Consider the following 21,732-nt stretch of genomic DNA (forward strand, 5'->3'; position numbering starts at 1 on the left):
TAAAAACCCTTTTAGACTAAATTTTGGACCCAAATTGTCGCATTCTTTTTAAGTCCCATTCTAGGTCCCTTTTAACTTGTTTAAAAATAAAATCATATCTTTTATAAACCTCACACTTTATTTTTCTTTTCCATCGCGAAAAATGGGGCGCGACAACTTGGCGACTCCACTGGGGACGCTAGAGAGTCCAAGCACTTGGTTTAGTCGTTTTTTCTCTTTTTAACCCTTATATTTATCATATTTGGATGTTTTAGGTTGCATGTTTCTTTTTTAGGATGTTTTGCATTTCACACTCGTAATCGTTCCTCGTCTTACGTGTATGTGATGAATGGCTTATTTATTCATTTATTTATTTTTTCTCGTATCGCGCTTTGCATTTGGGTGGGGGAAAATATCACCGTAGAGCCTCCACACGTGTTTTAATTATAATCTCTCCCCTCAAAAGGAAGCACTTCATACGTGCATGCATTATTTTTACCCTATTTTTATTTTTCTCGTGGGCGCCATCCCACATCTCCTTGTAGGATTAGGATCGATTTCCTTAGGTAGGCGGATGGTGTGCTCTGCGCCCATAGCGATGCCTAAGGGATCACTCAAGCCACCGACCGAAGGTTTTGGGATTGATGACCCTTAACTTTTTGGTCTGAAGGCTTGGGAGCCTGAAACCTTATCGAGTCTAGATGCATTAGTAAGCCAAACCTCATGCATCCATATTAGAAATTACCTATGATAGAGTCAACCTATCCAATTAGGAACACTAAGCACGAGGGGAGGGATTTCACCCCTCTTTCTGTGCTTTATTTACTCTTCATTCTTGTATCATTTATTGTCACAATGTGTTATATGTTACTTGTTGAACTAACCTCTTCTTGTTTTCCCTTTTTCTGCATACACAAACTTTAGAAATAAGAGTCCTAACATGGTACTCGTTTAAGATGAGACCGCCTCTTATATCAAGCATGTTTAAATTTTAGTCAATTGCATATGCATATGTATTGCACATCATTTTAGGCTTACCCCGGCATTTAAAGGGGGCACTTTTAGGTCACATTTCAATTATTTCATTGTATATTTAATATGCTTTAATAAATTGTCATCATGCATTAACCATAGAGGGAATGCCGCATAGGGAATCCCACGGTAGGAATAAGTCACCTTTTGTCTCGGATATGTAATCCAATGAGACTTGCATGTTTATGATTTTGTATGGCCTAAGGGGTAAAATCCCGAGGTAAGGTACTAAGAGTGAAATTCCTCCTCAGATGGCTCCGTGCAGAATGCTGAACCAGATACCTCGGGAACTAACGGACTGGAAAAATGATATGACACATGAGGTGAAAAGACTGTTCAAATATGTGGGATATTTACCGAGTCTTCTAAGCATAACCCCAAATGTTGCAATCATTCAAGCTCTACTTGGGTACTGGGATCCAGAAGGTTCTGTTTTTCGATTCGGTGAATGTGAACTAACACCAACTTTAGAAGAAATAGAAGGATTATTGCAGATACCTGGAAAAGGTTATCCTATGATATATCCAACTAATGGAACAAGGGAACAGTTTTATAGGTTTTTGGGATTAAGGCAGGCTAGTATGAACCAACATCCGGATGCGAGATCATGCCCGTTAGAGTTTCTGTATGAACGATTTGGAGAAAGAGGGTCCTATGAACAGTACCGAACCGATTTTTTTATAAGTAAGGAGCAATGGGTAGAGAAGCGAGTGCAAGCGTTTGGATTAGCTTTGATCAATTTGTTGTTGTTCCCGCAAAAGCATGGAAAGATCACATTTTTCACTATCAACATGGTTCAGAGCCTATTTTCAGGGATTAATGGAATGACCCCTACCTTGGTGCCTGTAATCATTGCCGACATCTTCACGGCCGCTACTGAATGTCAAAAGAAGAGAGGTTTCTTTTATGGGTCAAATTTGATACTCCAAATGTGGGCAATGGAGCATCTAGCGAAGAGAACGCTCAATCCTTTGGGATCTTGTCTCCCCGCAGAGAATTGGATCGAATCACACCGAGAAAGGGTCAAAAAGTATTATCGAATTGCATCTCCGACTCAGTTTATTCAAGAGTTCGATAACCTGGCACCTGAGAAAATACAATGGGTTTTGGATTGGACGAAAGTTAGGGATCCGGCTTTCACGACTACCCAACACAGTTTTATCCCCCTAGCAGGCACCAATGGATTGGTCGCATATGTTCCGCAACGAGTCATGAGGCAATTCGGGTATCCGCAAAGAATTCCGATGATACAAGAGATTGAAAATATCAGACTCAACACAGTTGCTGAAAGTCGGAGCATGGTATTGGAAGCTTGGGGAAATCTTCTTAGTTTAGAGAACTTGCACTTGGATCAAGTCAACAAATTGGAACCTAAGATCATTTCAGAATATAATGAGTGGATCAAACTGACAGTCGAACAAGCAAGAGAGAAAGCACAGTCTGCTTCCGCTAGCCCTGAAGAACAGATAGACAAGCTAAAGAAAGAGCTCGAGGATTATCAATTACAACTTATAGTGGCCGACCATGCCCTGGAAGACGCCCGAGCACAATTAAAGTGGGAGACAAGAAAAACTGAAAAGTTGGAGAGAGCCCTGGATGCATTTGACAAAATTCGAGAAGGAATTCGGAAGCTTAGTATAGGAAGTTCTAGGGAGTCTCAACGTACTAGTTTAGCAAGGCATGAGGATTTTGTAAAAATGGTCAGTCGAACCATCAATGAAGCTGTACAAAATGACTGAACTTGTCAGTGGTTAATGAGAATTTCTACTTGAATTTCTACATTCACTTACAGGTTTGAAATTGGAATTTTACCCCGAAGGTATTGCATCATGTTAGGCCGACCCTTGGCACAAAAAGGGCTCCCCATAGGACATGCATCCGAATTATTTAAATATCTACTAACTCATGTTTTTTTTCCTTTCTTTTTTTCTTTTTTCTTGAATAAATTACAGCAATTTGACAGAAAATCCAACCCTAAATGAGTTTCTTTTCCCCCCTATCAGGTATTTTTCACAATTGCTATCCAAAGAAGCCCCATCATCACCAGATCCCGAAGTAGAGCCTTGAGACAGTCTGTAAACATGAGTTCAGCGCCTGAAGCTTCGGAAAGATCTGCTATGGTTACATCACCAGACTTCACAGCATTGGGAGCTCAGTTAAATGAGGTACTTGGCAAGTTCAATGAGTTAAGTGCTGAAATGGCCGCACAAAGGCGTGTAATTGATCAGCTGGTCGCTAGCAACAATAGTGGTGGGGTCCCAAACGACCAAGAACCTATTGATAATCACCCACCTGCACAAGACTATCAACCACCCCACACATCCAATACCCAAACACCTTTCTTTCCTCCTTGCGCTAACCCACTTGAAAATACCTTCACCCGACTAAATTCAGACTTTTCCTATATGCATCCGAATTATGTATTGGTGAACCCAACCAGTAGTCAAATCCCTCAAACCCATCCACAAACCAATCTGAACATTCCCCCCAACCCTCAGGGACCCCACCACCATACTGCAGAGCCTTTTGTACTGGATACTGGATCTCAAGGGAAGGCGGCGATGGAAGAACAACCTACACCCATTGATAAAGATTTGTTAAGAAGGTTGGACCGATTCGATGATTTTATGAGAAAGAATCAAGGGTTGAGCAGGCATGGTGGTTTGGACTATGATGAATTATGTCTTTTCCCAGATATTCAGCTACCGTTGGGATTCAAAACCCCTAAATTCAGCAAGTATGATGGAACTGGAAATCCTAAGACGCACCTCAAAATGTTTGCCAACAAGTTAGGTAAACCTGTGGATGATGAGAGTTTGCCTATGCGTCTATTTCCGGAAAGTTTGGAGGGAGATGCTCTAGATTGGTATTCAAATTTGAAGTCTGAAGAGGTCAAAACCTGGTTGGATCTATCAACTGCTTTTGTGAAGCAGTATGAATTTAACTGTGAGTTGGCACCAACACGAACCACACTGGAGGGTACGAAAAGAAAGCCGTCGGAAGATCACAAGACCTACGCAAAACGGTGGAGAAAGTTAGCTGCCAAAGTGGAGCCTCCTATGACTGAGGAGGAGATTGTTCGTACTTTCATCAAGGCTCACGATCCACCCTATTTTGAAGAGATCTTTCGCATGACTGGAAGTCCATTTGCTGCTATCATTAACAAATTGGAGGAGTATGATGAATTTGTCAAAGCAGGAAAGATTGTTAATGTGTCTGCATTAAAGTTGCAATTAGATGCTCTACAAAATCAAAGCAACAATGGGAAAAAACCCCCATTCAAGAAGAAAGAAGGAGAAACTGCTTTTATATGGGATCAGGGCCCGTCTTTCAGACCCAAAAACCATCCCACCTATTATTTTCCTTACCCGTATTACACCAATCCTCAACCAGTCTACCACACCACTACCCAATTCCATCATTCTCGACCAAATCATTTGAATACCTCGCCCTTACCTCCAACTCCACAACCTGTTTTTCAAAATCACTCTCGTCCCATTTACCATTCCAGACCAACCCTGCAAAACAATAACCCTTCTCAAAATCCTTTGCAAACCAGTGGAATTCAAACTCAGAGGCAATTTCGAACCTTCACCAACTTGGGCCGACCTATTGATCAGTTGTATGAGCAATTAAAAGCAGCTGGAAAAATTGGCACTGTTCCTCCCAAAATCTATCCTAGAGGTCCTCCTGCCGGTTATGATCCGCATGTAATCTGTGCTTATCATTCTGGAAGTCCAGGTCATACCACTGGCAATTGTTGGGCTTTAAAACATAAAATTCAGGACATGATTGACTCTGGAGACATCCTTCTCAGAAGAAAGGGAGAGCAGGGACCAAATGTTAGTAAGAATCCTCTTCCTGAGCATGGGAGCACTGTGGGGGTTATCATTGCTGATGAAGATTTTGTCGACCCCAGTCAGTACATTGTAGATGAAACTGAAGTAGTTGGCGTGATGGAGACTGACCATGCGGAGATGAGGAAACTACTGTTTGTTAAAGAGTCCATAACTAAGGATAGTGCTGAGAAAAAATTAAAATCTTTTGTGTTTGAGAAAGATGAGCCGTTTATGGTAGAAGGAGGGCCTTCCGAGGTTGACAATTCTGAGGTTCCTTTTATTTTGGATCTTCCTTCTTTTGAATGGGATATATCAGAGCCTGCCATTCTCGAATTTCCAGAGCAAATGCCTGTCAATAACTTGCAAGAGGTACCATGGAACTACGAGGAGCCCAGTCTGTTAATTGGGGGTAAAGATTGTTTGAAGGAAGATATATCTACTATTACTAGATCTGGAAAAATTGTGGGAAACTCCGATATTGATGTTCAATCCAGGGCCAAAGTTAAATCTCCAACACCCAAGCCTCGTGTGTCTGAAAATGAAGCTGTAGATTTTCTGAAAATGCTGAAAAGAAGCGAGTACAAAATAGTGGAGCAGTTGGATAGGATGCCTGCTCAGATTTCTTTTTTGAATCTTCTCTTGACTTCCGAGCTGCACAGAGAAGCATTGCTCAAAATTCTGAACGAAGCTCAAGTCCTTAAAGATATTCCGGTGGATAAATTTTCTAACATTGTGGGGAATGTACTTGCCGCTAATCATATTACCTTCTCCGATGATGATCTGACTGCAGAAGGGATCGGGCATAACAGAGCTTTGTATATATCGGTCCGTTGCAATGGAAAGCTGTTGCCGAGGGTTTTAGTGGATAATGGGTCAGCGTTGAATATCTGTCCATGGAACACTCTCACCAAGCTTGGATTTCTTGATATTAAACTCCGTCCATCTGCAACTGTGGTTCGAGGATTTGATGGTTCAAGGAGGGAATCTATGGGTGAAGCAGATCTCGTATTGGAGATAGGCCCTGCTCAATTCCAAGTTACTTGCCAAGTCATGGATTTCTCCAGTGTTTACAACATTTTACTTGGAAGACCTTGGATACATGCTTCCAATTCAGTGCCATCTTCTCTGCATCAAATGTTGAGGTTTATTACGAATGATCAACTCATTACTGTATTTGCTGAGGATGACTGTACCATGATCATTGATGCAAAATTCAAAGGTGAAGACAGAAAAGGGACTCCAATTTCATCTCATCATGTTGCTGACATAGTCTCTGTAGGATGGGCATCTAGGGATAAGTCGTTCACTCAATCAGATTTGCCAGAGGCCAGTATTATGATGGCTAGGGAGATGATCCGAGGCGGATACGAAATAGGAAAAGGTCTTGGGAGGGAATTGCAAGGAATTTTGGAGCCAATAGAGATCCCGACGCAGAAGGATACATTTGGACTGGGATTTCATCCAACTGCTAAGGATAGAAAGGAAATGCAAGCTCGGAAACAAGCCGAAAAGAAGGGCAAGCAAACTGCCTTATATATCCCTCCGCTATATCACATTTTTCCTCGTCCATCGGAGGTGATTATGCCTGAAACGAAGAATCCTGTGGAGGAGATTGAAGTGGACCTGTCTCAGCTATTTGTCGGGGCTACTTGTGAGGAGGAGCCATCGGAGAATGCAGAATTTTTGCCAATTACCAAAGGAGCTATTCAGAATTGGACTGCTGATTATCTTCCCTCTCGAAGGGAATTTCGGTAAATTTAAGGGGATTGTCTTTTGTCTAGATCACATCCAGATAGGACAGTAGTCTGGATCTTTTGTTAAAAGAAATTGCTTTCATCTTTTAAACCTTTATTCTTGTTTCAGTTAATATAACTTGCTTTGTTCAAGAAAATTGCTGAAACGAAAATAAAGGTTTGGGTTAAATATGTCTTTAAATAGCAATCATGTCTGTATATTTATCTTTTTGTGAAGTCACGATGCTTTTTGAATTTAATGAAATGAAAGGCTTCTCCAGTATTTGCTATTTGTTTATTACTTATGTTCTATTCTATTTTCAGATGGCCACAAATAAAATCTTTTGACCCTTTGGATGTCACCATTTTGGAATTCGATGGCTGCAACCTCGATATCTCTCATGAACTTGAAATCATGCAATCTGAAATTCAAAGCGAGAGCGATATTGAGGAAGAATTTGAGTCTATTTCAAGGGATTTAAAACAGTATGAAGAGAAACCCAAACCCAACTTAGAAGAAACAGAAATCATCAATATTGGCACGAAGACGGAGGTTAAAGAAGTTAAAGTCAGCATTCATTTGAATAGGAAACAAAAGGAGGAAATGATTGAATTCTTAATGCTTTTTCAAGATGTGTTCGCATGGTCATACGATGATATGCCAGGAATCTCTACAGACATAGTGGTTCACAGGTTGCCAACCGATCCAAATTTTTTACCTGTAAAGCAGAAGCCACGTAAATTCAAACCATAAATGAGTCTCCAAATAAAGGAACAAATTGTGAAGCAGCTCAATGCTAAGATAATCATGGTGTCTCATTATCCCATCTGGTTGTCGAATCCTGTGCCAGTGCCTAAGAAATCTGGGGAGGTGCGAGTATGTGTTGATTACAGAGATCTGAATAAGGCCAGTCCGAAAGACGATTTTCCTTTGCCAAACATTCATATTCTTTTGGACAATACTGCTGGACACGAAATTGAATCTTTTGGTGATTGTTTTGCTGGGTATCATCAAATTTTAATGGCAGAAGAAGACAGAGAGAAAACCTCTTTTATCACCCCATGGGGAACTTTTTGTTATAGAGTGATGCCTTTCGGGTTGAAGAATGCTGGAGCCACTTATCAGAGGACCATGACTACCCTGTTCCATGACATGATTCACAAAGAGATGGAGGTCTATGTGGATGATATCATAATTAAATCCAAGAAGGTTGAGAACCATTTGGTTGATTTAAAGAAGCTGTTTGAAAGATTGAGGAAGTATAATTTGAAGTTGAACCCTGCAAAATGTGCTTTTGGAGCTCCGGCTGGTAAATTATTGGGTTTTATTGTCAGCAAAAAGGGTATAGAGATAGATCCTGCGAAAATAAAAGCAATTCGAGATATGCCCATTCCAAAAAGTCAAAAAGATGTGAAGAGTTTTCTTGGAAAGATCAATTTCATTGGCCGATTCATTGCACAGTTAACCTCTACCTGTGAGCCTTTGTTCAAACTGTTGAAAAAGAATGCGCCGATGGATTGGAATGAAGATTGTCAGCAAGCTTTTGATAAGATTAAGAATTATTTGTTAAATCCTCCGGTCTTAGTGCCACCTCAGCCAGGGAGACCTCTGATTATGTATTTGTCTGTTCTTGATGAGGCTGTTGGATGTGTTCTGGGACAGCATGACGAGTCTGGGAGAAAGGAACAAGCCATCTACTATCTGAGTAAGAAATTTACAGCATATGAGGCCAACTATTCTTTCCTTGAGAGAAGTTGTTGTGCTTTAGCATGGGCAGCTCAGAAGTTGAGACATTATTTGCTCGGTTATACCACTTACCTGATTTCCCGTTCCGATCCTCTGAAATACCTGTTGGAAAAGTCGATGCCCACGGGACGTATGGCTAAGTGGCAAATGATCCTTTCCGAATTCGATATTGTCTTCACAACACAAAAGGCAGTCAAGGGTCAAGTTATAGCAGATCATTTGGCAGAAAATCCAAGAGATGATGATTACCAACCATTGCATACCTACTTTCCTGATGAAGAAATTCTATTCGTTGGAGCAGTTGAGAACATGAGTGAGCAGCATCCTGGATGGAGGTTATTTTTCGATGGTGCATCAAACTCTTTTGGAGCTGGAATTGGAGCAGTTTTAGTGTCGCCTGAAGGGAAACATTATCCTGCTACTGCCAAATTACAGTTTCCGTGTACTAACAACATGGCTGAGTATGAAGCTTGTATTTTTGGATTGAAAATGGCATTGGACATGGAGATCAAAGATCTGATAGCATTCAGTGATTCCGATTTACTTGTGCACCAGACGCTTAAACAGTGGGTAACTCGGGATTCAAAAATTATGTTGTATCATTGTAACTTGCTTAGTTTGGCTAGCAAATTCAGGAATTTGGAACTCAGACATATTCCCCGCACTCGTAATGCCTTTGCTGATGCTTTAGCTACTCTGTCTTCGATGATCCAACATCCAGATGAGCTGGTGATTGAACCTATACATATCCAACTTCAGAATAGGCCAGCGCATTGTCTGGTTACAGAAAGGGTCACTGATAGTCGCTCCTGGTACAAGGATATTAAGGAATTCATGAAAACGGGATCTTACCCTCCTGATACTGATTCTGTTGCAAAAAGTTTCTTACGCAGGATGTCAGCAAGATTTTTCTTGAATGGAGAAGTGCTGTATAAGAAAACATCTGATTTGGGCCTTTTGAGATGCATCAATGAAGAGGAAGCCGATTATATGATGAAAGAAGTGCATAGTGGGGTTTGTGGGCCACACATGAATGGGCATCTACTGGCTAAGAAGATCATGAGAACAGGATATTTTTGGCTTACCATGGAGCATGACTGTGTAGATTTTGTTAGAAAGTGTGTTAAGTGTCAAATGCATGGTGATGTTATACGTGCTCCTCCTACAGAATTGCATAGTATGACTGCTCCATGGCCATGTTCGATCTGGGGAATGGATGTAATCGGAACTATTGATCCTCCTGCTTCAAATGGGCATCGATTCATTTTAGTGGCAATTGAATATTTCACCAAGTGGGTTGAGGCCGCGTCCTATAAGCACGTGACTAAGAAAGTGGTGTCGGATTTCTTGAGAAATAATATCATCTGTCGTTTTGGGGTACCAGAGACGCTGATCACTGATAATGCCAAAAACCTCAACAATGATATGGTGGATGGATTATGTGAACAGTTCAAGATCAGACATCGAAATTCTGCTATTTATAGGCCTCAGATGAATGGAGCCGTTGAAGCCGCAAATAAAAATTTGAAAAAGATTATCCGTAAGATGACTGAAGCACACCGGGATTGGCATGAGAAGCTGCCTTATGCACTAATGGCATACAGAACTACCATCAGAACTTCTACTGGTGCAACTCCTTACTCTCTTATGTATGGAATGGAAGCAGTCCTGCCTGCAGAAGTTGAAATTCCTTCCTTGCGCATTCTGATGGAAGCTCAGATAAAAGAAGCTGAATGGGTCAGAGAACGTCAGGAGCAGTTGTCTCTGATTGATGAAAAGAGGTTGAATGCCGTGTGTCATGGACAATGTTATCAGCGACGAATGGCTCGGGCTTACAACAAAAAAGTCAAGCCCCGCTTATTTGAAGTTGGAGATAAGGTTTTGAAACGGATTCTTCCAATGCAAGATGAGGCTAAAGGGAAGTTTGCTCCCAATTGGCAAGGACCATTCATTATTAAAAAAGTGCTATCCGGAGGAGCGCTTATTCTTATGGAAATGGACGGTCAAGTTTTTCCCCAACCAATCAATGCAGACATGTGCAAAAAGTTTTTCATTTGAAGAAAAAAAAAAAAAAAAAAAAACACTGCAAGAGACGGATTTCAGGCATACTTCCTCTCATTTTTCCATTTCGATATTCTACCCCTAATTTTTCTTCTTTCCTTTTGACTTTTCATAACCATTTTCCTTTTCGCTTGGTTGTCCCTTAAGATCACTAACCCCATACTGGGGCAATTCGTTTCTTAAAAAAAGAGAGAAAAAAAATAAATAAAAAATAAAAAAAAAAGAGAGAGAAAATAGAGATTCTGTCAGAATTAAACTGGGACAAATTTTATCTCTTTCTCACCCTAGATCGGGGTAAGTTTTGAAAGAATGCTATCTCAAATGATTGCAAACCCATCATATGATCCGCTGTCAAGCCTTTCAAGCCTTAACCTTTCCTTTGCTACTCTATCCGATCCTAATCACAAGAACCAAAATTGCCGAATTTCGTCTTTTGCAGTACTTTGAAAAAAAAAAAAAAATTTCAACTAGCAAATGATGTAAATACAAACTTTTCTGAAACATGTCAGAGAAGATTGTCTCACTGATGCTACTCATTATCAGAGTATGACTGCAATGATACAGTTGGGATTAAACTTGTCTTGTCTATGTCTCTGGGTGAAAACCTGAAAGGGCACCTTTCTAAAAAAAAAAAAAAAAAAAAAAAAAAACAAAACAAAAACAAAAAAAAAAGAAAAAAAGAAAAAAAATTGAAAATGAAAAGGGTGGGGGTAACCTTAGTGAAAACCCGAAAGGGCGCTGAGGTAGGGTTTTGGAGTACAAGAGAATCAGCGGCAGAGAAGAAGATGTTGAGGTCTGAAAGCTGGTGACTATGTTGATTTGGGTCTCGTTTATACTGTTGTTCTTTTGCCGACAATGAATTCCAAAATGGATGACTACGAAAGGGTCAGATGGAACATTTTTCCTCATCAAAGGCCATCCTCTAAATACGAATCCAAATTTTGATCCTTGGGTCTGTATTCAAAAATTCAACAATTTTGTTTTACTATTCTATTTGCAATTTATTTATTCTGTATCATTACTTATTTTACATTAGCATTATTGCATAATATTTTTTTTTATTTTTAATTAATTGTTTAATGTTTCTCATTCTTTGGGTCTTATTCAAAAGACAATCCCTTATAATTTATCCCACGGAAGTCATGAAATCGAAAGTCCTGTGATAATAAAGTACTGTCAGTTGACATTCAACAGTTGCAAGGATTTTGAAGGGGATTACCGACCGAACCTAAGGGAGCGATTTGGCGATACTGAAACTCATGTTTACATGGTTCTCAAGGCGAATGGATCACATGGTGGCGGCAGTATCTTCATTACCACTGTTTCGTTTCTTCCTTTTTTGCAGGAAATTATGTGACACAATACTGGCTTAATTAAACATGATTCACACTGAGGCAAACGGTAAAAGGACTGAGCTCCAAGTGTTGCTATACATTTCCGAAAAAAAAAAAAAATCATCATTATTCCCTTCCTTTTAAAGTTTGAAAAATCAAAAGAGTTGCAAGTCCGCCAAGTAAGTTTTCTTGGTTTATTACTACTTGAGCAACATGCATTTTAATCTTTCAGTTTGATGGTATTGAACTTGCATTTTAATTTCTTTCAGTGTTTAATTGGGCTCGGGTCAATCCCACCAATCTGTTAAAAAAAAAAAAAAAAAAAAATCAAATCAGAAGATCATATTTAAATTTCTGTTGGTGAGTCTCAGCGTCCACCACGCACCCTTCTATCTCCCATTCTTGACAATTTAAATTCCTGTTAGAGCGTAATCGCGTCCCTCCGCGCGTCAATTTAATTTTCTGTTGGTGAGTCTCAGCGTTCACCGCGCACCCTTCTACCTCCCATTCTTGACAATTTAAATTCCTGTTGGAGCGTAATCGCGTCCCTCCGCGCATCAATTTAATTTTCTGTTGGTGAGTCTCAGCGTCCACCGCGCACCCTTCTACCTACCATTCTTGACAATTTAAATTTCTGTTGGTGAGTCTCAGCGTCCACCGCGCACCCTTCTACCTCCCCTTCTTGACATTTAATTTCCTGTTGGAGCGTAATCGCGTCCCTCCGCGTATTTTTTTTTTCTAAAAGATCAAATTTAATATCTTGTTGGTGAGTCTCAGCGTCCACCGCGCACCCTTCTACCTCCCCTTCTTGACATTTAATTTCCTGTTGGAGCGTAATCGCGTCCCTCCGCGTATTTTTTTTTCTAAAAGATCAAATTTAATATCTTGTTGGTGAGTCTCAGCGTCCACCGCGCACCCTTCTATCCCCCTTCTTGACAATTTAAGTTTCTGTTGGTGAGTCTCAGCGTCCACCGCGCACCCTTCTACCTCCCCTTCTTGACATTTAATTTCCTGTTGGAGCGTAATCGCGTCCCTCCGCGCATCTTTTTCTAAAAGATCAATTTAAATTTCTGTTGGTGAGTCTCAGCGTCCACCGCGCACCCTTCTACCACCCCTTCTTGGAGCCTAACCGCGTCCCTCCACGCATCTTTTTTCAAAAAAAAAAAAAAAAAAAAAATCAAAAAACTCAAATTTAATATCTTGTTGGTGAGGTCTCAGCGTCCGCCGCGCACCCTTTTACCCCCATTCTAAGCAATCACATTTAATTTTTTGTTGGAGCGTAATCGCGTCCCTCCGCGCATCTTTTTCTAGTTATGAGAAGTTATGTTTCTTGACTGTTTTGATTAATAATTGTGTTGTCTCATTCATTTTGTATTTCATGTTTAGAAGTTCTGATAACTCAGACTTTTTCGACTTTGCAAAAATCACAGTTGGTCAATGCACTTGTTTCATTGTGGTTTACTTGTAATTCGAACTACGTTTGACCTGATTCCCATGGTGGGATACGTAGGCAACTCTACATGAGTTCGGTCACATGTTTTGCAATATTATCGCATCATTTTGTCCAATAATTTCAGCCAAGTGTTGGCTTGTTTATTTTGGCTCAGGTACAGCTAGAAGAGACAGGTAAACAATTTGGTGTCTACGTCTTTGTCTTGAGTTTCTTTGAAACTCTAGACAAAGAGGGGCAAGCTGTAGACACCAAATTTTTGTCAATTTTTAATGTTTTCCTAAATTTTTATCTATTTAATAAGTTATCTATTATTATTATTATTAATGTGTAATTTTTCTCATTTTTGCAGGTTTATTTTAGAAAAGAAGAAAAAAAACAACAACAAAACAAAAACAAACAAAAAAAAAAGGGAGAAAAGTTAAAAGCAAAAAAAATTCAAAAAAAATCAAAAAAATCAAAAATCAAATCAAAATCAAATTATTACTAAACTTACACATTTTCATCATTTTCTCTACCAAAACCCCTATTAACCCATTCTACACTCAACTCCCAGGGGCTTTTCTTTTCATTTGGCAGAAGCCATCATTTTGAAGGAAACCAAACCCATTTGACTCCCTCTTAGCCATGAGTTTTTGCTCTGCCAACACTCAACATTTGCAGAGGAAAAAACACGCACAAAAAGCTAATTTGGCGACCCATTTTTCCTCACTCGGCTCTCTCTGGAAAAAATCAGACAGGCCACAAAGAAAAAAAATTCTCCACTCTTCCTCCCCCAAAAATACATCCCTCGGCCCTCTCTAGTTTCAGGAGACCAAAAAGACAAGCCACAAAAAGGAAAAAAAGCACTCCAATCCCTCTGGACTCACTGGGCAGAGGCAGAAAAAAAAGAAACGCACGAGAGAAGAGGAAGGGAAGCTCTCGGAATTTTGCAGCCTGACCCCTCACTCTCCCTCTCTCGGACTTGGGCGGAGGAAACAAACAGAACAGAGAAAAAAAATCGTCCCCAACTCCTCTCGGTTCCATCTCAACCTCACACACACCTACATTGAGGTATTTTTTTTTAGTTTTTGTCTAGCACATTAAATCAATGCTTCATTGTTTAGTTTTCTTTCATTTCTGCTGGCTGCCTCGTATTGTTGTTGTTGCATTGCTGAAAATTGGGAAATGGCATGAACTAGATGAAGGAAAAGGAAATGATGTCTGTGAATGCATATTAATTGTTTGAAAAAATGCCAAAAAGATTTTAGGGACTGTTTTGCCTTAATGTAGTCTTTTGTTATTGTTTTCTGGTTAGTTAAAATCATAGTTGTATTGTAGAGGTTATAAGGAGTATTGTAATATATTTTTTTATGATTTTTGGTGAAAGATTTGGGTGTTTTAAAAAATAAAAACTGGACTGTATTTTGACTTTTTGGCCACTTTCAGATCATCTTTTGTAAAAACTAACTCCGGAAATGGAACCTACGCGAAAAATCGAGTGAGGGGGTGTATTTTGGTGAAATTTTGTGATCAGAAAAATGGCCGGCGACCGGCGGTGGCGGCGCCGGCAGCCGCCATGTCAGCCATGGTTGGCGGTGGCGAGGAGCTTCAGCCGGCCAGCCAAGGAAAAGAAGAACCGGAAGGGTAGAAGAAGAAGGAAAAGAAAAAGAAGAAAAAGAAAAGAAAAGAAAGAAAAAAGGGGATTGGGCTAATGTTTATTTTTTCGGTTGGGCCAAGAGCTAGTTTTGTTAGGTTTTAGGGTTGGGCTTTGGTTTATGTTTCTTTTGGGTTTCGGTTGGGCTGGGAGGTTAGAGCCCATGTGTTTTTGGCTGGGTTTGAGTGATAAAAGACGGGCTGGCCTGTGTGTTTTGGCTTGGGTTTTCAGTTGGGCTTAGGTATGTTCGGCCCAAGTAAAATAAAAAGGGAGGCCCGATGCCCTTTTCTTGCCCAAATCAGAAACGAACTTGCACTTTAGCCCCTATTTTTTGGAGTAGTTTCATTGTGGCCCAGAATATTTTAATTTTATTTCATATAGGTCCTTATAGTAATTTCACTTTGGTCCCTAAAATTTATCTTTCATTTAATTTTGACCCCTGAACTTTGAAAAAATATAATTTGTGTCCCCAAAAGTTTTTCAATTTTTGCAATTCAGTCCCTAATGAATTTTGACTCTTTTTATTGTGATTGTTTCTTTTATTTAATAGCTAATTATGTCGCTTTTGAATATATTTAACTTGCAATTTTTAGATGTTCTTAAATTTCTTTGCATTTGACATGTTAACGTGAATTTAGTGTTTTAACATTATTATTATTATTTTCAATTAAAGTGGTGCCATGATTCTTTTGTTCATTGTGAGTATAAATAGGACAATTTGACTCCATTTAGTCACCACTTCAAACGGGAGGTACCCCTATTTTTATTATTTCAATGTCAATTATGTGCTCTTATGTGCTCGTATGTGTTCCTATGTGTTTATATATTTTTATATGTTTTATTTATTGCATTTAAATGTTCATTTAAATTTTCTTATATTATATTTGTTTAGTTTATTTTTATAATGATTCAAGAGGTATTTAAATACCTCAAAAATGTAATAGATAGGATAATTAGATTTGTTTTATTATATTTTTCCCTTCTAGTTTGTAGTTAGGCACTCCCCGATGTAATAGATAGGTTGCGTGTTATGTGGCTTATGTGTTATGTGTTTTATCCGCTTTCCTTAGGATTTTCGCATCTAGATATTATGTTTACGTGTTATGTGCTACGTGCTTTTATGTGTTTATTTGTTTTAATTTATGTTTTATTTGTTTCACTATGAATTGTTAATGCATGACGTCACCACACTAGTCCAACGCTAGTTGTGGTTTCTCCCTCCGCTTACTTGCTAGTCCAACGCTAGCAAGGATTTTTAGAAATGGGCTAGTCCAACGCTAGACCCTTTAGGTCATCTTGCGCTAGATTCATCATTGTATGCTATTCACCACATTTTCATGCATATTTTCATTTTTAGGATCTTTTCTCATTTGCATGATATTCCCTATTTTATTATCCCCTACCCGCTATAGGTGCTAATCATGTCATTTAGAATTGCATTCCATTTAAGCTAGTTCATTTGCTTGTTCATGTTAGGATAATTATTTTTCAAACATGGGAAATGGGTGATTATAACTTTCTAGTTTAAATACCCTATTAATCCATGTATAAGAAAATTATGTCACGAATTTTTTTGCCTCCCGTACCCTTCATGTTGCATTCCCTTTTTCTTTGATCACTTATATATATGTATATAATTTAATTTCTTTTCTTTTATTTTCTTTTCTTTTTCATCATTTGCATCCTTGTGACACCTTCGAGGATTTATTTTGACCTTCGCAATTAATGCGATTGGTTCAATTAAACCCTTGAATGAACATGTTGTCCCTTGCGATATTTTTTAAATTTGCATTCATATAGAAAACATCCAAATGTGATAAATTAAGGGTTAGATTAGGAAAATTTTGACTAAACCTCGCAACTAGCTTAGACTAGGTTGAAAGGGTGCCTTAGATTTGAGTTAATCGAATCTTTGCCTTCCCTTTCTTCAACCGTGACTCCCGAATCCATTTTCTCTTGTTTTCAAAGACCTGGAGTTGTCAAAAAGGGTTTTATTTTGTTTTACTTTATTTTTTGGGTGACTTGGTACACCAAAACTTCATACCAAGTGGCGACTCCTGTTTTTTTCTTAAAAACCCTTTTAGACTAAATTTTGGACCCAAATTGTCGCATTCTTTTTAAGTCCCATTCTAGGTCCCTTTTAACTTGTTTAAAAATAAAATCATATCTTTTATAAACCTCACACTTTATTTTTCTTTTCCATCGCGAAAAGTGGGGCGCGACAGTAGCCTTAAAGCTATTGAGAATAATATAAGCAGCTTCCCTCCTATCACTATTAGCAATCAGCTTAACACAAAATACCTATTAAAGACACCAGATCAGTTTTGGATACTCAAAAAAACCCAAAAAGAAAAAAGAAAAAAACATTGCAATCATGGGTTCTGAACCAAGTATAATCCCTGCATACATAAAAATCTTTCCTTCTTGTACAGGATGATGGCACATAAACATTAAGAAACAATATGATTTTCCATTGAATGCCTTCTGCACAGAATGTTCGAGACAAATAAATGGAGGAAAAAGTAAAAATCTGGAACCCATACAACAAATTGAACAAAAGGTGAGATGGCCAAAAAAAAATAATCACTGTTAAGAGTATGGCCAAATATACACACTTTTGGCAAGTAACAGAATTTCTTGCACTGCACAAACGTAATTTGAGAGCAAGGACTTTTTGGAATTTGATACACCAGACATGGTAAGCTCAACCAAAAACTCAATATTGTACTGAAGCAAATTACAGCATAAAAACTTTTGGTTCCGCTGCAAAACTCAGACACCCATAAGGCATTTTAGCAATAACTGTTAACCACTCTTGTAAATGCAACTACACCACTCTATGCATACTCTAAATAAAAGTCACAACTACTGCAATGGAAAAGTAATGACAAAGACATCTATTCCAAGCACAATTCAAACAGGATCTCCCAGTACCATGTATAACATGGATGCATAACCATCCGTGTTAAGAAGGCAATAGTAAAGATAAAAGGCAAAACTAAGAAATAATACCTACAGCTACTTTGTGAACACCAATGAATAGAATATAACTTGAAAGCTGAATTTCAGGTGAGCTGCAAAGATAATTGGGGAAAAAAAAAGATCACAACCCAAAAAGTTAAATCTATCTCTTCTTGTGGATTTTTCTTGCGTTTTTCCTCAATCTACTAAACAGAAATCAAAATATGACATAAATGGAAAATAAGACTATTAGCAGCAGCAAAACTAAATAACTAAACAAGAAATTAAAACATATAATCTTCAATGGAAAAGCCAAAAAAAAAAAAAAAAGAAGGAAGCAGAAACTTGAAGGTCCAGTTTAGCGTAAAATTAGAAAAATGGTTGGAAAATAAACTACAGAAAAATTCGAACCTTGAAAAGTTAAATCTTTTTTTCTTCCTCCCGTCGACTCTTCTTCCAGTTTTCCCTCAATTTATTAAAAGAAAAATGAGTTCCCTATCTGTCCAATAGACAGCAGAAATGAGATCGCTAACAGCAACAAAACTAAAGTACTAAGCAAGAGATCAGAAATTAGAAACTTTTCCTACAAAAAAAAACGGAAACAAAAATTTGAAGGCTAGAGTAAAATTGGAAAAAGACTGAAAAATAAATTAAAGAAAATCGCACAACCTGGAAAGTTGATTCTTTTTCTCCTTCTCGTGGACTTTCAATCCATTGTCCGCAATCTATGAGAAGCAAAATGCGATTGTGAGTAACTGCAAATTCAAGAAAACAAAGAAAGAAACAAAAACTAAACAAAAAAACATCAATGTGCCTTATTTGTTTTTAATTTTTGTTGATTAACAAAGAAGAAAAGAAGAAAGAAAACATGTAGATGAATGATAGATCTGGTCATCGTTTGACAGAGAGGGAGAGCGAGAAAGGAAGAGTGTTCGTCTATCAAAGTTGAACAAAAGCAGAAGTTCTTGGAGGAAGAGATTAGCATCCTGGGAGAAGCTAAAGGTATAAGCTTACCTAATTCCTTCCTCGCACAGCATTTCTCAGTTCACTAAAAAAAATGGTCAAGGCCATTTCCGCTCCACCAGCTGGATTTGTGAACAATTTTTGGGAGTATTTACAAGGGGCGTTTGTTGCTGTCTTGATGAAGTACTCTGACAACTACCCACAACTTCAACCTTCAACTTTCTGTCCGAGGCAGAGAAAGTGAGATGGTAAGCAGGTAAACATCTGACATACTCCTTGGATGCAAAGCTTTACTTTGGAGACCGAGTACTACTTTTTCCTCTTTGGAGGCACAATGGAATCCAAAGTAAACTCACGTGAGGAGCACGGGCGACTTGGACGAACACTCTCTAGCCAATAACGATTGACCACGTCACCAGCACAAGCACCTCTTTTGAGCCAAGGCATTCGCTCTTTTATATATATGTTAATAAAGAGATCCAACAGAGATCGCCAGGACCACAATAGCCCATGAACAGGATCAAATTCGTATGTGCTTTGAATTAAAATCTGTGCCGGCAGATATTTAATTGCTTTCATGCATTTAATTTTTTTATTTAAAATGTTTTATCTAAGCAGGCAAGTCTTAACTAATATTACTCTGTAAAGAAAATCTCAAAAATAATTGTTGGCAAATTTTTTTTTTTACTTGATACTTATGGTGTACCGGATCCCCACATTGATAGGGAGAAAAGATAACTATGTTTATATGGTAGATTATTTGGGATAATTTTTTGAAAAAAATAGTGCAACACTTTTTTTTTCATATGATGTACTTGAGATAAAAAAATGGTTAAAAAATGTATTGATTTTATAAATAAATAAAATTATGCAAATAATTCACAATCCAAAAAAGATTAATATATAACTAGTTTGTTGGGAGTGGGATACAAATTGGAACATATATTACAGCAACTTAAGGGATTGTGTACAATTTGCAGACCTGACTGACAAGAGGTTAGGATTCATTGAGTTACCAAGAACACTCTAGTTGCAGGTCATAAGAGCCAAGTGCATCTCAATTGCAGACCTGACTGAAAACAAGACAAATTGGCTTGCAAAAAAAGAGAAGGACAAATTGGCTTGCAAAAGGGGATCAGGCATAATCTTACATGGATTTGAATCTCATGGCGGATTTAATAAATTTGAAATTTGAAATTTGAATCCATTAAATTACTGAATTTTGAAGTGTTAAATCTGATATATTTGAATATACATCATATTAAGTAATAAGTGAATAATTTATCACATATTTTTTAAAACAAATTTTGCATGAAAATTCAGTGTCAGTTAATTAATTAAAATGTTTTATTTTTTGTTATCAAACGCATTTGAATATGTTAAAATCTAAACTCATTAAATTTAAGTGCTAAATTAAATTATTCAACATTGCCTTAGTGTTGCTGATAACATTGAATTTGTGTAGAGTAACACAAACATCAACCAACTACAACCTGGTACTACGCACAGGCTAAGAACCAAGATAGCTAGAAAAGAATAATCTTAGAAGGAGAACTTTGAATTTCCTCTACATTAACAGAATAGGATATGGAATGCCAAAGATATTAGAATCTTATTAACCATTACTTGTTATCTGTTCATAATCAATACGGATCTAACATTAATCCAACAAATAGAAAGAAAAAGGTTGCTAATCTTTCTACAGCCGTCGTGTATAATAATTGAGTAGACGAAAACAAACAACATGAATCTCTCCTAAGTATCCAATACTCGTAGTACATGAAATCACAAATAAAGAAACCAACAAAAAACAGAGCGATAAACTAAAGCAATTTAATTGTGGGGTAGTTACTCTGGGTTTAAAGTCCTTAGCCGCACCTCCTATCACCAATTAGCTGGATGGTGTTGGTTTGTGGGTCCCCCTTAGACTGACTTTAGGATCCAATTTAGCGATGACTCCTGAGTGTTTCTAATTTAATTGTGTGTGTTATTTATTCTGTCTATGGAAAAAAATAAACTAAAGCAATCACAAAAAATTCAAATACCAAGAACTGCATCACTAAGAAACAAAGAGACAGAAGATGTAAATTCCTTCAACGGAACAATGGCAGAAACCAACCAACCAACAAAGCAAAAATATTCACTTTGGCAAAGCAGAATTCTTTTGAAATTTACCACAGCAAAAACCAATCTTTACAAATACCAAATGCTGCGAATTATATTAGACCTCATATATGAATTAATCTAGACGGAGTGTACCAATTGTAAAGTTAATAATACTTTTTGCCTCAATGTTGCTAATAGCTGAACAGGTAGCAAGATTAAAGGTTAGTCCAGTATATACAATTGAACAACTGCCATAATCAATGGCAAGATTTGTAAAAACATTATTTGATTTGTTAAACCAACATGATTTAGGATACCAAAATGGTCCATAGCTGCATTCACATTCAGAGGCTGCCATTCCATTATTGGATGGCATACCTTAACTACCATTACAGCCATAGCCTCGGCAAATACAAAATTGTGGAATAGAGTCACAAATCAATCCTAGACATTGGCAGCATAACAATCATTTTGAAAGCCTAAATTTGATTGCATGTGGCCTTATTAAACAATATGAGCACTTGCACATAGAAGTGCAAAGAAATTGAAATCAGAAAAATATATAATTCCACAGATAAATTTTCTGGGATCAGAATAAGTCGTCTCTGCCAAATTTCTTACAAGTAGATGTAGAAGATGCAGTAGACAGAGAATTTCTACACGGAGAGGCACTGGCATATTTTAATCTGATGCTAATAAATTTTCTACTTGGTCTTTAACGAGGTACTTGATTCAAGATAGAAGATTTACTTTCCTTAGTTTCTTACTGCTTGCATTGGTTAAGAAAGGAGCTGCAATACTTATTTCTTAATCTAATGCTAGTAAACAGATTTTCTACATTGACCAGGTAGGTTCCTCGTAGTCTTTATTCAGGCAACTCAAGTAAAGCTG

The 21,732-nt window shown here is 37.9% G+C and overlaps 1 protein-coding gene and 1 long non-coding RNA gene across 3 annotated transcripts; one reads left to right on the forward strand and one right to left on the reverse strand.

Annotated features, from left to right (window-relative positions):
• The first annotated feature begins 3,092 nt into the window (after positions 1 to 3,092).
• LOC140016467 (uncharacterized) lies at positions 3,093 to 7,337 on the forward strand. The gene is made up of 2 exons (XM_072069991.1): positions 3,093 to 6,601; positions 6,908 to 7,337. Exons 1-2 carry the CDS (start codon positions 3,093 to 3,095, stop codon positions 7,335 to 7,337), a joined length of 3,939 nt encoding a protein of 1,312 aa, XP_071926092.1.
• A 10,226-nt stretch (positions 7,338 to 17,563) lies between these two features.
• Positions 17,564 to 19,035, reverse strand: LOC140016418 (uncharacterized). 2 transcript variants are annotated; one of them, XR_011822816.1, is made up of 3 exons: positions 18,787 to 19,035; positions 18,184 to 18,497; positions 17,564 to 17,885 (listed from the first exon to the last, which is right to left on the reverse strand). It is a non-coding gene; the product is annotated as an uncharacterized lncRNA (long non-coding RNA). The 2 variants fall into 2 exon arrangements; XR_011822815.1 differs by having other exon boundaries at positions 17,564 to 18,497.
• Between the last annotated feature and the right edge of the window lie 2,697 nt (positions 19,036 to 21,732).

The sequence above is a fragment of the Coffea arabica genome, chromosome 11c (genome assembly GCF_036785885.1).
Source record: "Coffea arabica cultivar ET-39 chromosome 11c, Coffea Arabica ET-39 HiFi, whole genome shotgun sequence".
NCBI classification, from domain to species: domain Eukaryota; kingdom Viridiplantae; phylum Streptophyta; class Magnoliopsida; order Gentianales; family Rubiaceae; genus Coffea; species Coffea arabica.